The following is a 22,068-nucleotide window of genomic DNA, read 5'->3' as shown; positions in this document are numbered from 1 at the left end:
AAACCCTTCCTTGTCTCAGGCTTAATTTGGTCTTGGTCTCTGTTTTAAATGGGCAAGTACTTGTTCTGAAACTGTTCCTAGTTTGAGATATGACCAGCAGAAGAACATCCTCTGAGTTTCCAACCTGTCAAATTCTTGCAGAATTTTATGTTTTAATAAGATGGGTGCATTTGGTCAGCGTGGGCTGGAAGGGCCTATTACCGTACTATAGCTCTAAATTGAAAATTTAAAAAAAAGTAAGCACTTAATTCTTCAAAACTTGCAAAAAATTATAGGTTCAGCTTCAGTCTTTCCATGCACACCAGTTGTTCATCACTGAACTTTTCTCCATCAGAAAGTCAGGAGGGGAATGAATGAGTGGTGATAATTGTACAATATTTACACCAAAATTTATAATCTTGCTGGTAAGTATTTTGGATAACTTCATTCTTGATAACTTTTGTCATCATTGTACTTTTGTCATGAAGTTCCTGAAATAGCAAGCTCATGTTTCTGGTTGTTTTTAGATCATAGATTATTATTCTATTTTCTGTTAATTAGCTGATGAGTCTGTCCTTGCATGTAACAATACTGGACGACATTCAGGCATGGGCTGAGAAGTAGCAGTTGTGTCATGGAAGTATCAGGCAATGACTGTATGGCAAGGAATCATCTAAGTATCCACGACTGTATTAATTTTGTTGATTACCATTGATTAGAAACTTAATTGGGCCAACCAGTTAACGGTTGGTGTAACGGTTAGCGCAACAGCTTTACTGTGCCAGCGATCAGGATCGGACCAGGGTTCAAATCCCAGTCTGTCTGTGAGGAGTTTGTATGTTCTCCCTGTGTCTGCGTGCGCTTTCTCCAGGGGCTCCGGTTTCCTCCCACTGTTACTGGAGGTGCAGGAGAATGGAGTGTAAATTGGGCGACACAGACTTGGCCTGTTATGGTGCTGTCTGTCTAAATTAAATTGTGGTAGCTGCAAAGGCAGGTGAGAGGCTGAGTATGATGAATCTTTCCACCATCTGCTAGAATATAATGAAATGTGCTCCACGTGTCTAGATTAACATTGGCCATCCTAAATATTCACTGACCCCTCATCCCACTAGGAAGAATGCAAAATACAATGCTGTAAATGTTGTAAGCAGCAGTTCAAGCCCATGATTTCCATTACTAGGGCAAAGAAAAAGGGGATATATGGGATGGGAGTTACCTGCAGATTTCCCTGCAGAGTTGTAAATTATCCTGACTTAAGATGTCACTATTTCTTTATTATCAATGGATCAAATTTATTGGAACTCTCTACCCAGTAACTGGTGCTGTGGGTGTGCCATTAGCCATGTGGATTTTGTTGAAGAGATTGACACCATTGCCATGAGGATAATTGGAGTTGGTAGTAAGGAAGCTTTTCATAAATTACTTTCACTGTGAGATGTGACACTTTATTTGGCTGTATCCTCTTTTTACAGAGTTCTTTTTTGCTTTTCTCCAGGCTACATGCAAAGACCCCCTCAACTGCCTCAATACAACTCCCCACAAACAGGGTCAGCATTGTCCCCACGTCAGTCATCTGGTGGGCAAATGCATGCTGGAATGAGCCCTTATCAGCAGAATAATGTTGGAAATTATGGACCTCAAGGTGCTCAGTATGGACCTCAAGGTGAGCTTCATGTATATCTATGCAAGAGAGCTAAAACTTTAGCATTGTGAATTCATGCAGTTCTCTGGACTGCATCATGAAGGAAAGGCATTTAGCCACGTTTTCTAAGATGTCCATGTGTTGGTAATTTTTAAAAAAAAGAATTGATGGAGAACAAGATTAGAGACTGAATTCTCCCGAGCTTTAAAAAATGGTGGAGAAAGTAAAGGCACTAAATCACCAGGATTTGATATGCGTCCTGAGGCTTTGAAAGAGGTGATGGTGTTAACATCCAAAGTTCCATAAATTCAAGAACAGTTTTCTTGTTCTGAAGAGTAGCAAAATTTAATCCTGCTGTGGTAAAATCTTGGTTATCTGGCCTATTCAAGGTAGCAGCCACTGAAGAGAATCAGAGGTAGTTCCATCTGCGCCCTGACTGATGTCCCTCGCTTGATTTGGATACTTCCTATGAAGTATGAGTCAGTTGAGAAGTATCAGATAACTGAATCTATTGAGTTTAGTAAAAGAGTGAGAGAGAAAGCAAGGAACTGCAGACCTTGTAGAAATGGTAGGGGGAAATGCTTGAACTTGTTATGAAGCAAACAGCAACAGAGCACCTAGAAAGTAGGATTGGGCAATGTCAATGTGGATTCTTAAAGGGAGATTGTTTGACAGATCTATTTATTTTGAAATTATAATTTGCAGAATAGAAAAGGGGAAATCAGTAGGTGGTGGTTTTTGAACAATCAGGAAGCCTTCAATAAGGTGCCCCAGAGGAAGTGGGTTAGACAAAATTATTGGCCTTTGCTTTTCCAAAGAAAACAATAGTCTCGTTTTCCAACCTTTCCTGACAACGCCCTTGTAAATATCGACCGCAACCTCCTTAAGTGCACTTACTGGAGCTATTCACAGCATTAAAATCATCGTCTAACTCATTTTGTCTAGTGTGCAAGCATAACCTTTCTCTGGTATTCTGTACGTTGGATTGGCACAGAAAGCAAGAAGAGAGATTAAGGTGGAACTATGCACATCCCATTTCAATTCCAGGGGTTGACCTATGCTGCTACCTTTTAAGGATCTGTGGATAGGCACCCCAAGGTCCCATTGATCCTTCTAGTCATTGTTCTCTCTCATTTGTTGTTTGTTGCATCTCCTTAAATCAATGGTTCTCAATTAGTGCACCAAATGGGTCACAGTGTGTTTCCATGTGGGTCTTTAAAAATGTTAAATAAAATAAATTAGATGAAGATGTGTTTCTTACGGAGCTATCTTTGACTTGAAAATTTCCCAGTCATTGTCACTCGCGGGCAATCCTATGATAGGCTGGAATCCAGGTGGGCCTCAGACCAAAAAAGGTTGAGAAACACTGCCTTAAATGCACGAGCTCTTAGGCTGCATAAAGTTTGTACTGTATTTGTTTTACTAAAACATCAAATGTGCTGCAGCATGGGAAGAGATGGTGTGTTTGAGTCTTCAAGATGAGCAGTGCTTTAAAATTCAGTTGTGCCCTGGTGTAGGCATTTATTTGATGATCACTAATTTGCATTCTTCAGTTATCATGGGTTCTTTCTGCCTGCTCAATATCAAATGGTTAAGCGCATTTATTTTTCTAAAATCTGCATTGAAGGGATTAATTTGTCCAGGATAATTCAGATGGCAAAGCATCAGACTTCAAAACTGTTCAGATGTTTGACCTTTATTGGAAATAAAGCAAATCAAGGGGTATGCAATTCGGGAGGACAGTGGACTTCAATTTGAATCCACCATGATCTTATTAAATGTGCTATATAACATTATTTTTGGTTTCTCAAGTATTATACTGGTGAAAGCTCATTAAGGTGAAACAATACAGTAGAAATCCTAAAATCCAGAACACTGGGAATTGGGTTGGTGTTGATTTTTGGATTTTCTGGATTCTCAGGCCATTACTTTTAAAAAGGAGAATAAAGAAGAGATGAACAGGTAAATTTTAATGGTTTCATATAAAATGGAAAGTACAAAAAACCCAAATAAATATTTATTCATTAATTTCTGCAACATTGGGCATCTGCTGCTAAATTTGAGAAGTGTGAGCTTTTGAGGTCCGGATTCTCAGTGGTCTGTATTTTTGGACTTTTACTATAACTTGATTTGTCTCTGGTTGATTGAAATTATTTTGTTTTTATTTCTGATTAACTTTTGCTTGTTTCCCTCCAACCCCATCCCTGTACTTTTAACCAGGAGGCTATCCCAGGCAGCCCAATTATAACACACTCTCCAGTGCAAACTACAGCTTGGGAGGCACCATGAATGCAATGTCTGCTGGCAACCAAATGCATGGCCAGGGTCCAGCACCACCTTATGCTGGGATGCCACCAGGGAGAATAGGCCCTGTAGCAATGGGTAATCGGCCATTTGGAGGCAATATGACTCCAAACACAGCAAACCTTTCAGCACAAATGACCTCAGGGATGTGCCCACCACCAACTATGAACCGCAAGGCTCAGGATACAGCAGTTGCTGCAATGCATGCAGCTGCAAACTCGGTACAGAATAGGTAAGTGTAGCAGTGATCAAATGGCTAGAAAATTAAAATTAGTACAGAGGAAAAGCACAAACTGAGGGGGTTCAAAGGTAAGACTAGGAGAGCTTGAATGTTAGATGTATTTTTTATTAATAAGATGTGCTGTTGTAATCTAGGCTCGTTTTGTAAAATGGCTGAGAGTAGATTACTGGAACACTTATTCTTTAAATTTAACTGTGGGAGTTAGGTGTTCAAGTGTAAATGGTTGGGATATGGGTCTGTATTGGTGATCCTTGATCTTTCATTTCTTACGGTGTGCATGTAAATGTATCTCTCTTAGAAATTGATATCCAGGTGGATTTATCTGAAGAATGTTGTATTGGAGTGAAAGGTAGTGTGGTTGCCAGTACAAGACCTGCTTGCTGTCTATATTTGTAAGAACTCTAATTAGTCTCCATTTCTGTACTGAAGGTAATGAGGTGGTTTGGGACTGAAGTTGAACTGGGAATTGATTAGTGTGATTTTACAGAAATTAAATCTTAACAATCTAGCAAGTAAACAACTTCATCGGCTTAGCATCCAATTATTTGGATGTGTGGTGTATCAGGTTGCAATGCACCATACTAGTTTTCTAGACAAATACTGCTGTTGCTTGGCTCCTGCAGCTATAAAGTGGAAGGTTAAAGCAGTTATTGGACTTGTTATTTTTTTTAACGATAGTTAGGATTGTAACACTCAGCAGTGTTCTTATGTGGAAATTCCAAGTCATCTGTGTAGCCCCTTTTAATTTCATGGAGTAATTTTCACCACTGAAAATTACTCCATTAAATTAGTGGCAATGTTGGTGACAATTTTAAAATGTTCAGTTTTTTTATAACAAGAGGTTCCTACCAGAAGTTCTGTGAATCATTGATTTTCAATTAGATTTAAAAAATTCAACAATTCATGGAAATAGTAACTACCGAACTGTTTTTAAAAGTACTTTGGAAATGCGAGATGAAATAAAGGAGAGGCGCAAAGCTGATCAACATCTTGACAGAAGTCAAGTGCACTAAACCCATATCTAGAGTATAAGGTGAATTCTAAATGTTAAAACTATTAAAATTTAGAAAAATCATTGCAAATGAAGTTAATTAAATTGATAATCTCAACAGGTCTGTAAGTTTAATTTTTAAATAATTTTTTTCAACAGTTGGGTGATTGTTACTAAGCAGCACACTAAGTAGATCACTTTGTAGCATGCGCGCTACGCGAAGTGTGGAGTAAGAACAGCACACTCACAGTCGAGTCGAGGTCAAAGGATGATTTATTCCTCCGGCAGTTCTGTTTATATTCACTCCCTGCCTCTGATGACGGGAGTGACGTCATTGCAGCATCAGCCTCCGACTGGCTGGCGTTCCCTCCATTGTTCTGTTCCCCACCATGCGGGAGGTCGCACGGGACGACGTCCGTTGGTTCCTGCGGGGCTCTTGCGATCCTGCTTTCACCAGCCATTTTGTAAGCTGGGTCACGACTCGGTTCGCGGGCTGCTATAACTTATCTTTCTAGTGCAGGATTTCAGAATAAGGAATTATAGAAATGAAAATGGGGCTCTTTGGACTGATTTTGAGCTGCACTTTCCATGAAGAGTAGAGGAACTCTAGTCTACAAGGTCAAGTTCACCACCTCTTCACTTTGAAATTAATTAGATTTGGGGTCAATAGACAAAATTAAAAGTTGTTGGATTGATTTTTGTTTATCAGGACATTAAGGATTATAGATTTATCCATGGATACAAGCTTTCCAGCCCAACAGATCAGCGCTGACCATTAATTGGCAAACCTGATTTTATTTGGGATGTGAGGAAACCAAAGAACATGCTAACTCCACACAGCACCCGGGGTCAGGATTGAATTATGGCACTTCATTGCTAGGAGGGAGCAGTTCGGCCACTATACCTGCCCAATAGTTGAGTGGCATTAATAACCGAATCAGATAAGTTGCAATTGAATCGGATGTTAAGCTTTTTTTTAAACCAGTTTACAAACTTGCTCCCCTAAACTCACATTCCACCTAGAGTAATCCCTTTGCCGCAAGTGCTCTGTGATTAGTAAGCAATTCTTTAAGGTGGTATGTGAGTGGAAAGAAAAAGATTTGAAAACCACTATTTTAATCGTACCTCATTGACTCGTTATGTGTACGGTTTCATATCTCCAAAGGAAATGGGCCAATGACCATTTTTCTCAAGCAAAATATTTCAAACAATTGGGTCGAGAGCAGTGATTCTCAACCTTCCCTTCCCATTCACATAAGCAATCCCTTACTATTCACAGACACTTATGGCCTAGGTGGAATGTGAGTTGAGGGGGACATTTTGAAAACCACTGATTTAGATGAAGGGCAGTTTCCTAGGTGTACCATCATCTTTTAAAATATTTAAACTATTGCAGGACATTGTGAAGCAGTCCAATGTTCTTGGACTTCGGTCATTTTCTATTTTCACCCTGTTGTTTTCTTTGCTAAAATTACACCCTCATTAATTGAGCTTTTCAATTGCACTTTTATAGAGCAGCACAACAGAGAATTTTTTTTTCCATCAGTCATGGTAACCCAGTCAAAATTTGTGTCAGGTATAACTGTTTTGAACTTCTTTAATGTCAGTTTTGTGTATACTTAAGTTGTACATAATTCTACCATTTCCCTTTTCTTATTCAGGCAATCTACTTATCCAACTATGAATCAAGGAGCTATGATGGGTTCTGCCTCACCTTACAATCAAGGCATCAACAGTATGGCAGGGATGATGAATCCACAGGGTTCTCCATATTCCATGGCTGGAAACATGGCAAACAGTTCTGCAGGTAATAGCATAGATGTCCCAGAATGTACTTTCAACAGTAAGATGGTGGTAGTGTTATAAAGTTTCATAATGTTTATGGTTTCTTAATGTTTCTCGTCTTGCTAGGTAAATCAGATGCCAGGAGTAGTCCTCTAGAACCCTTGATTACATTATGCAGGTTAGCATTTCACTGTTGTACTGAGAGTGCACTCTTTAGTTGAAACATTCCACTGAGACTATAGCTGGTCTCTTGGATAACTGTAAAAGCAAAACTTTGAAGAAGTTGACCTCTCTATTTCAGATTCCATGCCAATATTTATTTCTCAACCAACAAATTGAAAACATTATATTGTGGTCTACATTATGACAAACCTGTTCAAAGGCACTTTTTTAAAGGTCACGAACGTTGCAATGCCTATTCATTAGCTTCGAATCAAATTTAAGAATAAGCTGTCTAAGCAACACTTTGATTAGTAATGATGGGGGTAACTGTGAATTGCCAGAATGGTGATTGTCCTCTTCAGCATGTAAAGAGGACTGAACAGAATGAGCCCAGACCTTGGGGATTAATCCATAAACAAATGCTTGAGAAAAAGCCCAAGGCAAGACTCAAAATATAACCTTGTCTAAAAGGGCAAAAAGTTCACTTAAATATAATGCACATCAGATATAAGCAGGTATTTCCGAGCTAGGCTAAGGTTTAAAATAAATATGTTCAGGAATAACTCTTATTCAAAGCTTTGATACAATAGACTTTCAAAGCAGTGTACATTTGGGGTGAGATATCAACTTTTTAAATCCTGTTCTTGCAACTTATGATTCAGTTTAGATGTTCAGAACTTACAGGGAGCAACTGGCACTTTGTCACTGTCTAGAGAACAAATCTGCAAACATTCTCGTGGGGTTAAGTAATAACATACTAGTACAGGCACCTCTTGGTTGTGGTCTGCTTGTCCCACATTTGATGCCGCAGAATATCTTAGCTAGATGTGAAGGCACCAATGTGGCCCCTTGAACCAGCCACTCTGGTGTAACCTTGTTTTGAAACAAAAAGGGATAACGCCAGGCAGGGCACCTGGCTCAACCCAGGCATCCTATTCAGGTGTAGAAAACCCCTTGCTAGTACAATACATCTTGCAGTGGACTGTTTATCTAAAATGGGTGAGCATTCCCATAGACATATGAAATCATAGTCTGAAAATTGTCCTCTTGTGATATGCAGACTTCCAGAAAGGCATGTGCACTGGAAGTAATGATACTGCGGGATACAAGGTGCAGGGAGCAGCCCTGGTATTTTTCAGCCTTGACTCCAAACTCAATGGCCTCATCTCAAGTTTGGGCAAGGAAAATGTCTGTTGTCCTCCAACTGATGAATCTGTACTCCTCCTTGTACGATACTTGAAAGAAGTAATGAAAGTAGCAAGGACATGGTGTCGATCACCAGATGACTTGGTACTCACACCACTGGTTGGGTTGTTTCAGTCCTGAAGGCCATAACTACTATTTTGGATCCATGATGGTTAATGAGTAAACTGGCACAATGGATAAGCAATTGCATTGGTGGAAGCGATGACTGTGTTGATGAAATCCTGCCTTTACACCGAGGATATCTTCCATTGTGGTCTGTGCCACTGTAATCATACTAAATGATAAAGACAGAATAAATTAAATGGTACAAAACTAGGAATCCCTGAGGCAATGTGGATCATTACTAATAGCATAAATACTCACTAGAATCAATTACTTCAAGGTCTGATGTATCCTGCCATTTGATTGAGCCAGGGGATCAATCTTGTTTAAATGAGGATTGACGAAATTCCTGGAGCAGCAAGCAACAAAAAAGTTGTGCCAACGTGGCAAAACTGCAAAGATAATATGCATTCAGCAGTCAAGATTTTGCCGTCCTCTTGTGCCTTGATTTGAAAGCTGATGGACAATGGGGCTACAAAAGCATCACCATACTTGATGTTAAAGACAAGGCAGAACCATTCATGATCCATGTTCAAAGGGAGGTACTGAATGAGAGAAGGTGATGCTTTAAAATAGGTTTTGGCTCCAGATTACATTAGAGCTTTGATCTAAATTTGGAGATGAATTTGAGGTGAATTGAGAATGACACCCTTTAATATTGAAGCTGCATTTGTTCAAGTGTGGCCTTGAGAAACCTTGATAAAACTGGATCTGTGGTCCTGTCTTGAACAAAGGAATATAGTTGTGACTGTTGAAGGGTACTTTCCTCAGCCTCACCAGCTTTTGTTATTTCATCAGTAGTGTTCCTTTGCTAAGCTAGGAGTGAAGACATTCACTGACTATTAAGTGTTCAATTTAAGTCAAGTCACCTTTATTTATTGTTCATCCTGTGCTCGCACGGTAAAGACTAGATAGTGATTCTCTATGACCATAGAGCATATTTACATAAATACAAGTTAGAATAGAAGATCAACACATTAAAATATTAAGACTTGTATAGTAACAGTCCATGGTACCCTATCCCCAAAAGTTCTGGGAGTTCAGGAGTTTGATGGCTTGGGGGGGAAAAAGCTGTTGCCCAATCTGGACATAAGGGCCTGAGTGCCTCTTACCAGATGGCAGAAGGGAGAACAGTTTACTTGAGTGGTGTGTGAAGTCCTTCACAATGCTAATTGCCTTTTGTCTGCGTTGAGTGTTGTAAATGTCCTTCATGGTAGGAGAGAGCCCCCATTGATCTTTTCCACTGATTTCACTAACCTGTGCAAGGTCTTACAGTACGAGGAGGTATAACTTCCAAACCAGGCAGTGATTCATTTGCACAGGATGCTCTCCTCTGTAGAATATAATGAGGATGGAGGGTGGGAGATAGAGGCACTGCTGGGCTTTCTTGGCTATGGAGCTTGTGTTAAAGTACCATGTGATGTTCTCCGCCAAGTGCACTCTGAGGAACTTGACACTCTTGACCTCAACGGTGGAGCTGTCAGTGGTTAATGGAGTCGACAACCATCTCTTATTTTTTTAACGTTTAGATACAGGTTGGCTGTGCATCAGTCCGTTAGCGACTGCTCCTCATCTCTGTACGCTGACTCATCAGTCTTACTGATCAGGCCCACCAAGGTTGTGTCGTCAGCAAGCTTGTTGATGTGGTTCAAGCTATGTTCAGCACATTTGTGGGTCAGTAGAATTCCATTTGCAGTTCTTCAAAAATTGCGTGAAATGGGACCAGGACCCACCAGGGATGAGCTAATACATGATCATTAACATGGTCACTGCAGAAGTGCCAAGCAATGACCATCTTCAGCAAAAGGAAGTGAAAGTGTCTACCCTTAATAGTCAGTGGTGTTATTGTAATAAACCTTGAACTGTTTTAGTATTTAACACCAATACAAACACAATGCAGGAGAAACATAGCAGGTTGAGCCATGCATTTTGTATAGCAAAGATAAAGATACATAACCAATGTTTTGGGCTGGAGTTCTTCATTAAGGTATGAGCAAAATGTAGATAGCTGTCCAAACAAAATGGTATGGGGGTAGGGGGGTGTTGTAGGCAGGTGCCGGTGCAAATTGGTGCAGGGTGGTGGGGGGGAGGGGTGGTGAGGGGATATGCATCTTTATCTTTGCTGTATAAAGTACTGTTTGATCAGCTGAGTTTTTCCAGCATTGTGTTTCTACCTCAATCACAGTTTCTGTCTGCAGACTTTCATGTTTTACTCTCAGTATTTAATAGCTTCCTTGCCTCCATGCAGGAATGGCTCCCAGTCCTGAAATGATGGCACTTGGGGAAGGAAAATTACCACCAACACAGAAAGCAAACAATAAAGCAGATGGAATGACAAAAGCTGAGTCTAAGACAAAGGTAAGAAAATGAGTGTAGTAGTTCTCTGACTTGGATGATACTGCACTTGGTTTTCAGTGTTGAAAAGGGGTGTGGTCTGTGCATGCTGTTTATGGGGATCGAACATGAAGAATGGCTTTTATTTTTCTGGCTCTGAGCCACAATAATCTTGGATTTAATATATTCCTGAAAATTTGAGTTTGTGAAATGGGGGACCATTACCAATAAGTATTTTGTAGTTTGTATCAGTTGGCACCAGATCAAGTACAGCATATTGAATGGGAGTGAAAATTACTGTGCTCTTTCTTGACATTTGGGCATAATTATTGAATAGTGTTTCAGCTAACGTTGAGGTGCTGAAGGAGCAACTGGCATTCCCACATGGCCCTGACACACTGAACCAACTGATTAATATTTACACAATAGCAAGAATATGCCAATAGATTTTTGGGTTAAAAAAGCACAAATAATTTGGAACAAGGTATTTATGATCTCGTTGACCTCGTCAATTTGCCTTTCAGATCCCTGTGGGCCTTTCTGTTTCATACAGGTTCAACAGGCTAGATGGCCTACTTCCTGTTTACAGCATACGCCTGCTCTTATTTCTTGTTCTTATCTTAAGCTACCTGATTTATTGATGTTTTTCAGCTTTCTTAATAATGTTTGTTTAGTCACTGAGGAATCTGTCTCTCTGCAGAAGACTAGCTCTTCCACAACCACTAATGAGAAAATTGCAAAACTGTACGAGTTGGGTGGTGAGCCAGAGCGAAAGATGTGGATTGATAGGTACTTTGCATTTATGGAAGAGAAAGGCACAATGATGACGAATCTCCCTGCAGTTGGCAGGAAACCACTGGACCTTTTTCGACTTTACATGTCAGTCAAAGATATTGGGGGACTAACACAGGTAAGTGTGAAGCACAACTTTTAACTTCAGCTGGGAACATTGTCGCTGAATAAATTTCACTGATAAATTTAAAGTTGCATTCATGCATAGCAAAGGTTCCCACAGGAATTGATGGGTTTGCTGATGTAAAACTCTAGGATTGTCTTACTCTAGTATTGTTGGAAGTAATGGTACAAGCAATACTTCCCTTGTCAAGCCTCAAGATTGATATGGCACTCGACAGGGATACTTGTTGGAACATAACCGTTGTATAATATTTAATTCAAATGTTAATTGTTTTAATTAATATTTAATTAAAAAGGAAAATATTGTATTTGTGTAGCAAATTTGCTGACAATACCACAGTAGTGGGTTGTAGAAAAAGGGGCAATGAGTCAGCGCACAGGAGAGAGATTGGAAAACTTGGCTAAATGGTGTACTAACAATAACCTCTCACTCAGTGTCACCAGGACCAAGAGCTGATTATAGACTTTTGGTAGGGAAAACCAGAGATGAAAGATCCAGTAAAATTATTGGGGTATCGAAGATGGTGAGGGTGAGCAAATTTAAATTTTTGGGAGTCACTATCTTGTGAGACCTTTCCTGGACCCAACATACTCATTTCATTGTGAAAAAAGCACGTTAGCACCTCTAATTCCTCAGGAGTTTGTGGAGGTTCGGTATGACGTCGGAAACTTTAGCAAACTTTTGCAGACATGTAGTGGAAAGCGTGCTGACCAGCTTCATCACGGCCTGGTAAGGGGACACCAATATTTCTGATCCAAAAGCCCTGTAAAAGGTAGTTGACACAACCCAGTCCATCACAGGCAAAACTCTTCCCACCATTGAGAAAATCGACATAGAACTCTGCCGTCAGAGAGCAGAAGCAACATCAAGGATCCACACCACCCAGAACGTGCTCTGTTCTTGCTGCTGCCATCAGGAAAGAGGCTTCGGTGCCTCAAGACCTGTGCCACCAGTTTCAGGAACAATTGCTACCCCTCCACCATCAGACTCCTCAACAACAGACTCAATCAGAGACTCCTTTAAGGATTCTTGCTTTGCATGTAATCTATTACTGAATTTTCTCTTTCTGTATTTGTGCGGTCATTTTGTTTACATTTCTTTATTTGTTTATATTTCCCTTTTATGTACATATTATCTTTTTCTTGAGTACAGTTTACACTAAGGATGAGTAGAAATTTTGCCTGGAATGAGAATCTCAGGGTTGTATGTGATGTCATTTATGTACTCTGACAATAAATTTGAACTTTGAACATCTTTAATTACCTTCTGTTTCAAACATGTAACAAAACAGGAAATGCTGTTAGAAGAATACTGTACAAGGTGTTTCCAGAAATAGTAATGTGATTCTGACTTGAAAATCTCTTTTTAGTAACATTAGTTGATGAATAAAAGTTGCATGCTCAGGAGAAGGCTGATGTTTTGCAGATGAGATTGCATTCACTGGAAAGGAAAGTCTTTGGTTAGCATCTCATCCAAAAGCACAACTGATGATGCAGTAGTGTGCCAGCATCAGTTTAAATGTGTGCAGGTATTCTGTGCATTACCATGGTTTAAAAAACTCACAAAAATGCTGGAGCAACTTGACCATGGGAGATAAAGTTCTATTGCCGACATTTTGGTCCTGAGCCTTTCTTCAGAATGGTTTACTGTGGTTTTGTTGTTGTAATTAAATACCTTAATTGGTAAATATTTTTCTGCTTCTGTGTTCAACCAAATGTAAATTAAAATAAAAATCAAATGAAAACGCCCACAAAAATTCCCTATACTGAAAAAAAACCCAAACTGCTGAAAAAGATCAGTGGGCCAGATAGCATCTGTGGAGAAAAGAAAAGTGAAAGTTTCAGGTCTGGGACCCTTCATCGGAATTGGGAAGGTGGGGCAATGGGATAGGTGGAACAAATGGAATTTCATTAATAGGGTAGAATAAGTAGGAAGTTAAGATACATTTTCAGAATCCCAGCAAACAGAATTTGCTGAGCAAAGGGTTGTGTATTCTGCATCACATTACTTGATACCTGATGTTGGCTGCAAAGCCTCGCAATATTAAACAGCAGTTTGTTTGTGCAGGTGAACAAAAACAAAAAGTGGCGTGAATTGGCCACTAATCTGAATGTGGGCACTTCAAGCAGTGCAGCCAGCTCTCTGAAGAAACAATATATCCAGTGTCTGTTTGCCTTCGAGTGCAAGATTGAACGAGGAGAAGATCCTCCACCAGACATCTTTGCAGCCACTGATTCCAAAAAGCAGCAACCAAAGATACAGCCCCCTTCTCCTGGTGAGTGCAGTGGTACTTAGGGTTCAAGGCCCTGCTTCTATTTAGGGATTTTTCTGGTAATTCAGGAAATATGGTTAGTGTAAGGGCGCAGGGTTAGTGTAGAAGTTAGCACAATGGGTTCAAATCCAGCACTGGTTCTAAGAAGTTTGTACGTTCTCACATGTCTGCATGGATTTCCTTCAAGTGCTCCGGTTTCCTCCCACCCTTCAAAACGTGCCAGAGTCATAGGTTAATTGGTGTATTTGAGCAGCATGGACTGGAAGGACCTGCTACTGTGTTGTATGTCTAAACTAAAATTACTAGCTATTTATTGTAAGATTATAAGAATATGATAGATGGATAAAGATTAATAATGACATTGTGAAGCATTTTCTTGTCATTTAGTTACTTGGTAGTTGATTTCAGTATGTCAGACGTGAAACTGCTCAAGTAGAAAGCATTTATATCCAAGGAGAAGTTTACAGAAGTAAGTTTGCATTGTGACGTTGCACTTTATCAGGAAAATTTTGAAACAAAATATGATTTTTTGGAGGGACAGTGGTCTTGGTATGGCATTTGAATTTGTTTATCCCTTTGGACCACGTATTTGATTTTTGCACTAGTTTTCCTGATGTATTTTGTGTAAGTTGTTCCATTTCCATATCCATGGCCATTCTTAGTCCTTCCTCTGCAGACTACCTTCCACTGTAATGCTCGTAAGTCATTTTATAACTGATGTGCACTGATTATATTATCCACTGTCCCTTTGATTGGAAGGGAAAATATGCAGTGTTCCCATATATGAAAAAAAAATGCTAGAAATGCATAACAGGAGAGAGAAAAAATTCGTATAAACACTGCCTGAATGAGAAATCCCGGGTCTGAGGAACTGCTATGTAGTTCAGTTGATGTCATGTTCTGGAAGGCTGGTATTCCTGGTGATTTTATTGTTCTATGCAAGCTGCCTCTATCTGCCAGTTTAAATAAATTTCATTAGGTTGTGGGAGAGTTGTTTCTTATCGTAATTTTGGCATTTGCTTGAACAGTTAATTTCATTGTCCATTCTGGCTTGATTGAACAAGCCAGTGATTTATGAGTCTGATCTTCCATGGACTGCACAAAGGGTTGTATGGGAAAAGGAAGGAATTCCAAGAATGATAGTCCTGCCCACCAGCTCGTATGACATTCCAGCTGACTGCTTTGCATGTGGCCATCCTCAAATTCCCTGGAGATGCCCTGGAGTTGATGAATGGGAAGCGTGTTTAGAAGCTGAATGAAGCAGAGTTCAGTCGACTGACTTGTAATGTAACCTAATTCCCATATTGCTCAGTAAGGGGAGCCCAACTGCATTTTTAAGTCAGTGACAAGTCACCAAGTGGGAGGGGAATCCCCTGACTGAGCAGGGTGAAAAGGTGAAATCTGGTTGGGTGTAAATAAGGCTAACCTTCTGTTGACCTTCTTTGTTCACATTTAATGAATAGCAACATAAGTCATCAAGGCTGGTGTAGCACCTGAAATTATATAATGATGAATGCAGTATTGTGCATCAGTCGTGCCTGAACAGCACCATCCATGACATGACGTAATCTCTTGTACTGAAGAGATTCCTTGTACTGAAGAATGCAAAATGATTAACACTGTTGTTATAGCATTAATGAATAGGAGCAGAACATAATATGCAAATATACCAAGATACTATTTTTTGAGAGTAATTACTCTCTTTCCCTGGTCATGTTTCTCTGCGCGTGCTCTCTCAGCCTCTTCCTTTTGCCAACTTGCTTAGTTTTGTCATGGTTTTACCTAGTTCCTGGGCCATTGTTTCCCTGTTATCCATAATATAATTTTTTTTTTGTTGCAGCTGGTTCAGGTTCCTTGCAGGGCCCTCAGACTCCTCAGTCCACCAGCAGTTCAATGGCAGAAGGAGGAGATTTAAAGCCACCAACGCCTGTCTCAACACCCCATAGCCATATGCAGCCAATGCCAGGATCCAGGTAAACAAGGGTGTCTTGGAAAAAGTTCTGTGTTTTCACATTTCCTGGAATTGTGGTGATTAGTGATGAAATGTTTATTTCACTTCTTGCTTCATTCATTCCCAAAGCAATGGCTAGTAGGGTGAGGGCAGGTGCCAGATTGGAGCCACCAACTCTGAGGAAAGGACAGAAAAGACGATACCATGACTAGAGAGATGAACCTCACAATCTGCTTTTATGATGCAGTGGTACACTGATAGCAGATTTGGGTGATTGACAGCCCCTGAAATGGAGGATATGACCATCGAGTTAAACTGGCTGCTTTTCTCATTAACCCTCGCTACACTCCATTACTAACTAAAGCCATTTGTTTGTTGCTGCTAAGATTGACCCCAGCTTATTAAGATCCATGTTTAATAAATTTGTTTTTAAAATTCAGAAACAACTCTGTGAGTGTCCAGGATCCGTTTGCAGACACCAGTGATCCAGCTTTCCAAAAGAGGACCACTGTTTCTCAAAACCCAGCCTACCCACCCAGCATGAATACTACGGACTTAATGGCCCGTATGCCATATGAACCGAACAAGGATTCATTTGGTGGGATGAGGAAAGGTAAGAGTAGTTTTAAGATTATTCGCCAAATTGGAAATGTTTTATTTAATGACCAGTGAATGGTGACCTGCAGGCTGAATTTTTAAAATCCCATTATTTTACTGAGGTATTTATCTTGTCTTCTTTTGGCTTGGCTTCGCGGACGAAGATTTATGGAGGGGGTAAATGTCCACGTCAGCTGCAGCCTCGTTTGTGGCTGACAAGTCCAATGCGGGACAGGCAGACACGGTTGCAGGGGAATATTGGTGGGTTGGGGTTGGGTGTTGGGTTTTTCCTCCTTTGTCTTTTGTCAGTGAGGTGGGCTCTGCGGTCTTCTTCAAAGGAGGTTGCTGCCCGCCGAAATGTGAGGCGCCAAGATCCATGGTTTGAGGCGATATCAGCCCACTGGCGGTGGTCAATGTGGCAGGCACCAAGAGATTTCTTTAGGCAGTCCTTGTACCTCTTCTTTGGTGCACCTCCGTCACGGTGGCCAGTGGAGAGCTCGCCATATAACACGATCTTGGGAAGGCGATGGTCCTCCATTCTGGAGACGTGACCTACCCAGCGCAGTTGGATCTTCAGCAGCGTGGATTTGATGCTGTCGGCCTCTGCCATCTCGTGTACTTCGATGTTAGGGATGAAGTCGCTCCAATGAATGTTGAGGATGGAGCGGAGACAACGCTGGTGGAAGCGTTCTAGGAGCCGTAAGTGATGCCGGTAGAGGACCCATGATTCGGAGCCGAACAGGAGTGTGGGTATGACAACGGCTCTGTATACGCTTATCTTTGTGAGGTTTTTCAGTTGGTTGTTTTTCCAGACTCTTTTGTGTAGTCTTCCAAAGGCGCTATTTGCCTTGGCGAGTCTGTTGTCTATCTCGTTGTCGATCCTTGCATCTCATGAAATGGTGCAGCCGAGATAGGTAAACTGGTTGACCGTTTTGAGTTTTGTGTGCCTGATGGAGATGTGGGGGGGCTGGTAGTCATGGTGGGGAGCTGGCTGATGGAGGACCTCAGTTTTCTTCAGGCTGACTTCCAGGCCAAACATTTTGGCAGTTTCCGCAAAGCAGGACGTCAAGCGCTGAAGAGCTGACTCTGAATGGGCAACTAAAGTGGCATCGTCTGCAAAGAGTAGTTCACGGGCAAGTTGCTCTTGTGTCTTGGTGTGAGCTTGCAGGCGCCTCAGATTGAAGAGACTGCCATCCGTGCGGTACCGGATGTAAACAGCGTCTTCATTGTTGAGGTCTTTCATGGCTTGGTTCAGCATCATGCTGAAGAAGATTGAATTATCCAACTGCACGAAAACCAACAAGGTCGAGTCAGATACAGCAATGAGCTTTCTGAACCCTTCTCCATTAACAATGGCGTGAAGCAAAGCTGCGTTCTCGCACCAACCCTCTATTTATCTTGTAATGCATGACAAATCACAGATGTTTTCATCTGTGTAATCTTCAAGTTCATATCTTAAAACTCAAGATGTGCAATTTGCTTGGGTATTGATGGAACTAGAATACAAAGGACAAGAGATTAGTAAATTAGCAGATGGCATCAAAATTGGTGGTATAGTGGACAGTGAGGAAAGGATATATAAATTTACAACAGGATTTAGTTCGGTTGGGAAAGTAGGGGAAAGAGTGGCAAATGGAATTTAGCACTGCTAAGTATGAGGTTAGTCAACTTTCGTTAATCAATCCAGAGTAGGATTAGCTCAGTAAGTGGCAGGGCCCTGGAGAGTATTGTAGCACATTGACTTAGGGGTACAAGTGTACTGTTCCCTTAAAGTGGTGATTTGGGTGGACAGGGTGCATTTATCATGTTGAGTCCAAAACTTGGGATCTTGTGATACAGCTGTACAAGGCATTATGGAGTTCACACAGTCTGGTTCCCTAGCTATAGGATGTTGGACCAGATGCAGAGGAAATTCACTAGGATGTTGCTGAGACTGAAGGGAGAGGCTGGGTCAGCGAGCTTTTATTCCAAAGAATGAAGGAGGCGAAAGGCTGACTTTATAGAGGCTTATAAAGTCATGAGGGGCATAAATAAAGTGATTGTTCACAATCAGTTTCACAGGGTTGATGATGCTTGAACTAGAGGGCATGGGTTTAAGGTGATGGGGGCAATTTTTTTTTCACCCAGAAGATAAGTATTTGGTATGAGCTATCAGAGGAAGCCAGAGAAATGAGTGCAACTACAATCCTCAAAAGGCATGGATAAATATGGATAGGGAAGAGATAGAATATGGACCAAATGTAGACAATTAATGCCAGCATGGCATGGATGAGTTTGGGGTAAGGGCCTGTCTGTGAATGACTGTCCTACATTTTCACTTGATGAGGAAACGTTGGAATTTGTCTCCTCATCTAAGGTTTTGATGTAGATTGGGTATAGTAGGAGCCAAGCACTGGTCCTGTAGTTTCTACTCAAGAAGGGTTCTTTCATGTCATTTTCCATTTATTAACTAATGGTCAATGTACATTAGGTTCACATCCTCCTGTATATCATCTTGATAGTAATTTATAAATTCAAATACATCAAATCTATATCTACTCTCCAAGACATAGCCTCAAAGAACTCCCAATAGATGTGATTTCCCTTTCATAAGCCGATGTTCACTTCTCGAGCATTTTCTAGCAATTTCCTAACAATTGATGCCTATGAGTCAGGTCAGGGTATCTGCTTTCTCTTTCAAATGTTGGCGTCAGATTTGAAGAGATGTGGGTAAAGGGTGAGATGATTGTTGTAAAGGGGAAGCCACACGTTGCTTCTATTTCCCTCACATCTGCCCTGGCCTCCTTTGTCCTAAGATGCAACAAGGTCAGGATTCCCCTTGACCACCCCTCAAGCCTCCACATCCAACATATTATCTTGCAATTTGTGTCACCTATATTGTGATCCCACCACCAGACATGTCTTCCCCTCTAGAATTCCTCCATCCAGCCATCCCTACCCACTAAATGCCCTCTCGGTACCTACCCCTGTGGCTGCAAGAAATGCTATACTTGCATCCACATCCCCTCCCTCACCACTATTCAGGGCCTCAAGTAGTCCTTCTCAGGGAAACAACATTTTGGTTGTCATGTGCTGCATTTGGTGCTCCCAATATGGTCTCCTTTACATCGACGGGACTGGACTCCGGCTGGTAGAACATTTCGTTGTGCAATGTTGCTCGGTCTGCTGCCATCGCAAGGATTTCCCAGCGGCCAGCCATTTCCACACTCCATTCCCGCATCCGTCATGCCTGTCCATGGCCTCATGAACTGCCATACTGAGGCTACCTATGTTGGAGGAACAACACTTTATATTCTGTCTTTGCACGCTTCAACCAAACAATATTAGCATCGACGACTCCAATGTCTATTAAACCCTTCCTCTGAGTCCCTCTTTCCCTATCATTTTGTCTCCTTTCCTCTAGTTCCCAACCCTTTCCCCATTACTTACCTTTCTCCCATCACTTCTCTTCTGCATTCCCACCTGTATCTACCTGACCCCTTCCTTGCCTGTTAGCCATCTGCTCCTCCCCCCAACTTTTTGCTCAGGCCCTTGTTTTTGCTTGTACTTTGAAGGACCAAGGCCTGAATTGTTGGTTACCCATCAATTCCTATGTATGCTGGACGATTTGCTGAGTTTCCCCAGCACATTTCTGTATTGCACTCAGCCCCAGCATGTGCAGATTTCTTTAAATTCATATAATGCAGGTAGGTGTAGCTACACTGCTAACTGAAGGATCGCACAACCAGATGGGTTGAGTTCAGTGAGCAAAAAACTGATTTATTGCAGGCTGCCTGGCTGGTCTTATACTCCCAGCCCAGACCTGGCTGAGAACCCCGCTGGGGGCCCCTGACATCACCGGGGTGTCACATGGGTCCCCAAGCGCAGGCTTCTGAGCCCGGTGCCGAGGTCGGGAGGAAACCCCCGACGGCGCCATTTTGGCCTGCTGTGTGCGTGACGAGCGGCCCGGTTCGCCTGCCTAATGGCGTACCGCCACACAGCCTACCCCCCCCCCCCCCCCCCTACAGAACTGGCACCAATGTCCTTTTTTGCAGGCGGCTTCGCTTCTTGGGTTGGGCCACAACTACTGGTTCAGTGGGGTTGAGGTGGGCTGGCTTTAACCTGTCCACTGTAAACAGTTTCCTCTTGCCACCGATGTCCAGTGTGAAAGTGGATCCTGAACGCTGGACGACTTTGTATGGCCCTTCGAATGGTCTTTGTAGAGGTGCTGTGGACGGGCCCAGCCTGATAAAAACGTACTCTGCGGAGTACAGCTCGCTGGGGATGTAAGATGCCCATGTGCCGTGTCTGGGCAGCGGTGTGAAGGTGTCCAACTGGGCCCGGAGGCGGGGAAGTAGACTGTGCGGTGACTGCTGGGGGTTGTGAGGTGTGCTGACGAACTCACTGGGTAGGGCTAGCTTGGCTGATGATGCCTGTAGGTCTTCTTTGGGTGTCGAGCAGATGCCTAGGAGCATCCAAGGCAGCTCATCCACCCAGTCGGGGCCGATGAGGTGGGCCATAAGTGCCGACTTAAGGTGGCGGTGCAATCGCTCGACTAGCCCATTGGCCTATGGGTGATAGGCCGTGGTGTGATGTAGCTCGATCCCCAGCCTGTTGGCGAGCTGTGCCCAGAGCGCAGAGGTGAACTGGGTGCCCCGATCACTGGTGAGCTGGTTCGGAACGCTGAACCGGGCAACCCACCCATTCAGAAGTGCTTGGGAGATGGAGTCCATAGAGGCATCTGGCATTGGGATCACCTCGGGCCAACGAGTGATGCGGTCTACCACTGTGAAAAGGTAACGGTTTCCTTGGGAAACGGGTAAGAGTCCGACGATGTCCACATGTATGTGGCTGAACTGTTCCCGAACGTGTTCAAAATCTTGTACGGGTGCTCTGTTGTGCCTGTGTACCTTGGAAAGCTGGCAATGGGTGCAGGTTCTGGCCCAGTCTGCAATCTGCTTCCGAAGCCCGTGCCAGACAAAACGTTCTGCCACCATACGGACTGTGGACCTGTTGGAAGGGTGGGAAAGGTCATGGATATGGTGGAAGACTTGCCTGCGCTACTGTTGGGGAACCACTGGTCGCAGGGTGCCCATGGAGACATCGCACAGGACAGTGCCCTCACCATGAGGAGTCAGGAGGTCCTGGAACCGCAGGCCTGTGATGTCAGTCTTGAAGGTCCGTGTCTCCTCGTTGGACATCTGGTCCCGAGCGAACTGGTCGTAGTTGAGGCTGGGTGGGGTGTCATCACATAAATGGCCAGTCGTGAGAGTGCGTTGGCCACCACGTTGTTTTCCCCCACCTTATGTCGAATGTCAGTGGTGAACTCCAACATGAAGGAGAGGTTACGCTGTTGGCGGGCCGACCAGGGATCTCTTGCGAGCGCCTGAGTGAAGGGTTTCTGGTCGATAAAAATGGTGAAAGGCCTCCCCTCCAAGAAATAGTGGAAATGACGCACTGCCAGGTACGTGCCCAGCAACTCACGATCAAAAGCGCTATACTTGTGCTCTGGCGGGTGAAGAAGTCGGCTAAAGAATGCCAGTGGTTTCCATTGTCCATTCACCTGCTGCTCCAGGATGGCGCTGACGACTGTAGCAGAGGCATCGT

At 42.5% G+C, this 22,068-nt stretch overlaps 1 protein-coding gene across 1 annotated transcript in view; it reads left to right on the top strand.

Annotated features, from left to right (window-relative positions):
• Positions 1-22,068, top strand: part of LOC138741419 (AT-rich interactive domain-containing protein 1A-like) — a 127,526-nt gene that overhangs the window by 90,478 nt on the left and 14,980 nt on the right. Inside the window, exons 7-14 of the mRNA XM_069895486.1 lie at positions 1,475-1,642; positions 3,842-4,157; positions 6,819-6,964; positions 10,661-10,770; positions 11,447-11,656; positions 13,730-13,937; positions 15,775-15,907; positions 16,326-16,498. Of these exons, the coding sequence (XP_069751587.1) occupies positions 1,475-1,642; positions 3,842-4,157; positions 6,819-6,964; positions 10,661-10,770; positions 11,447-11,656; positions 13,730-13,937; positions 15,775-15,907; positions 16,326-16,498 (1,464 nt within the window). The remainder of the gene's footprint in view (positions 1-1,474; positions 1,643-3,841; positions 4,158-6,818; positions 6,965-10,660; positions 10,771-11,446; positions 11,657-13,729; positions 13,938-15,774; positions 15,908-16,325; positions 16,499-22,068) is intronic.

This window comes from Narcine bancroftii, chromosome 8, assembly GCF_036971445.1.
Source record: "Narcine bancroftii isolate sNarBan1 chromosome 8, sNarBan1.hap1, whole genome shotgun sequence".
NCBI classification, from domain to species: Eukaryota; Metazoa; Chordata; class Chondrichthyes; order Torpediniformes; family Narcinidae; genus Narcine; species Narcine bancroftii.
Note: the sequence above shows the minus strand (reverse complement) of the source record. Positions and strands in the feature narration are given on the sequence as shown.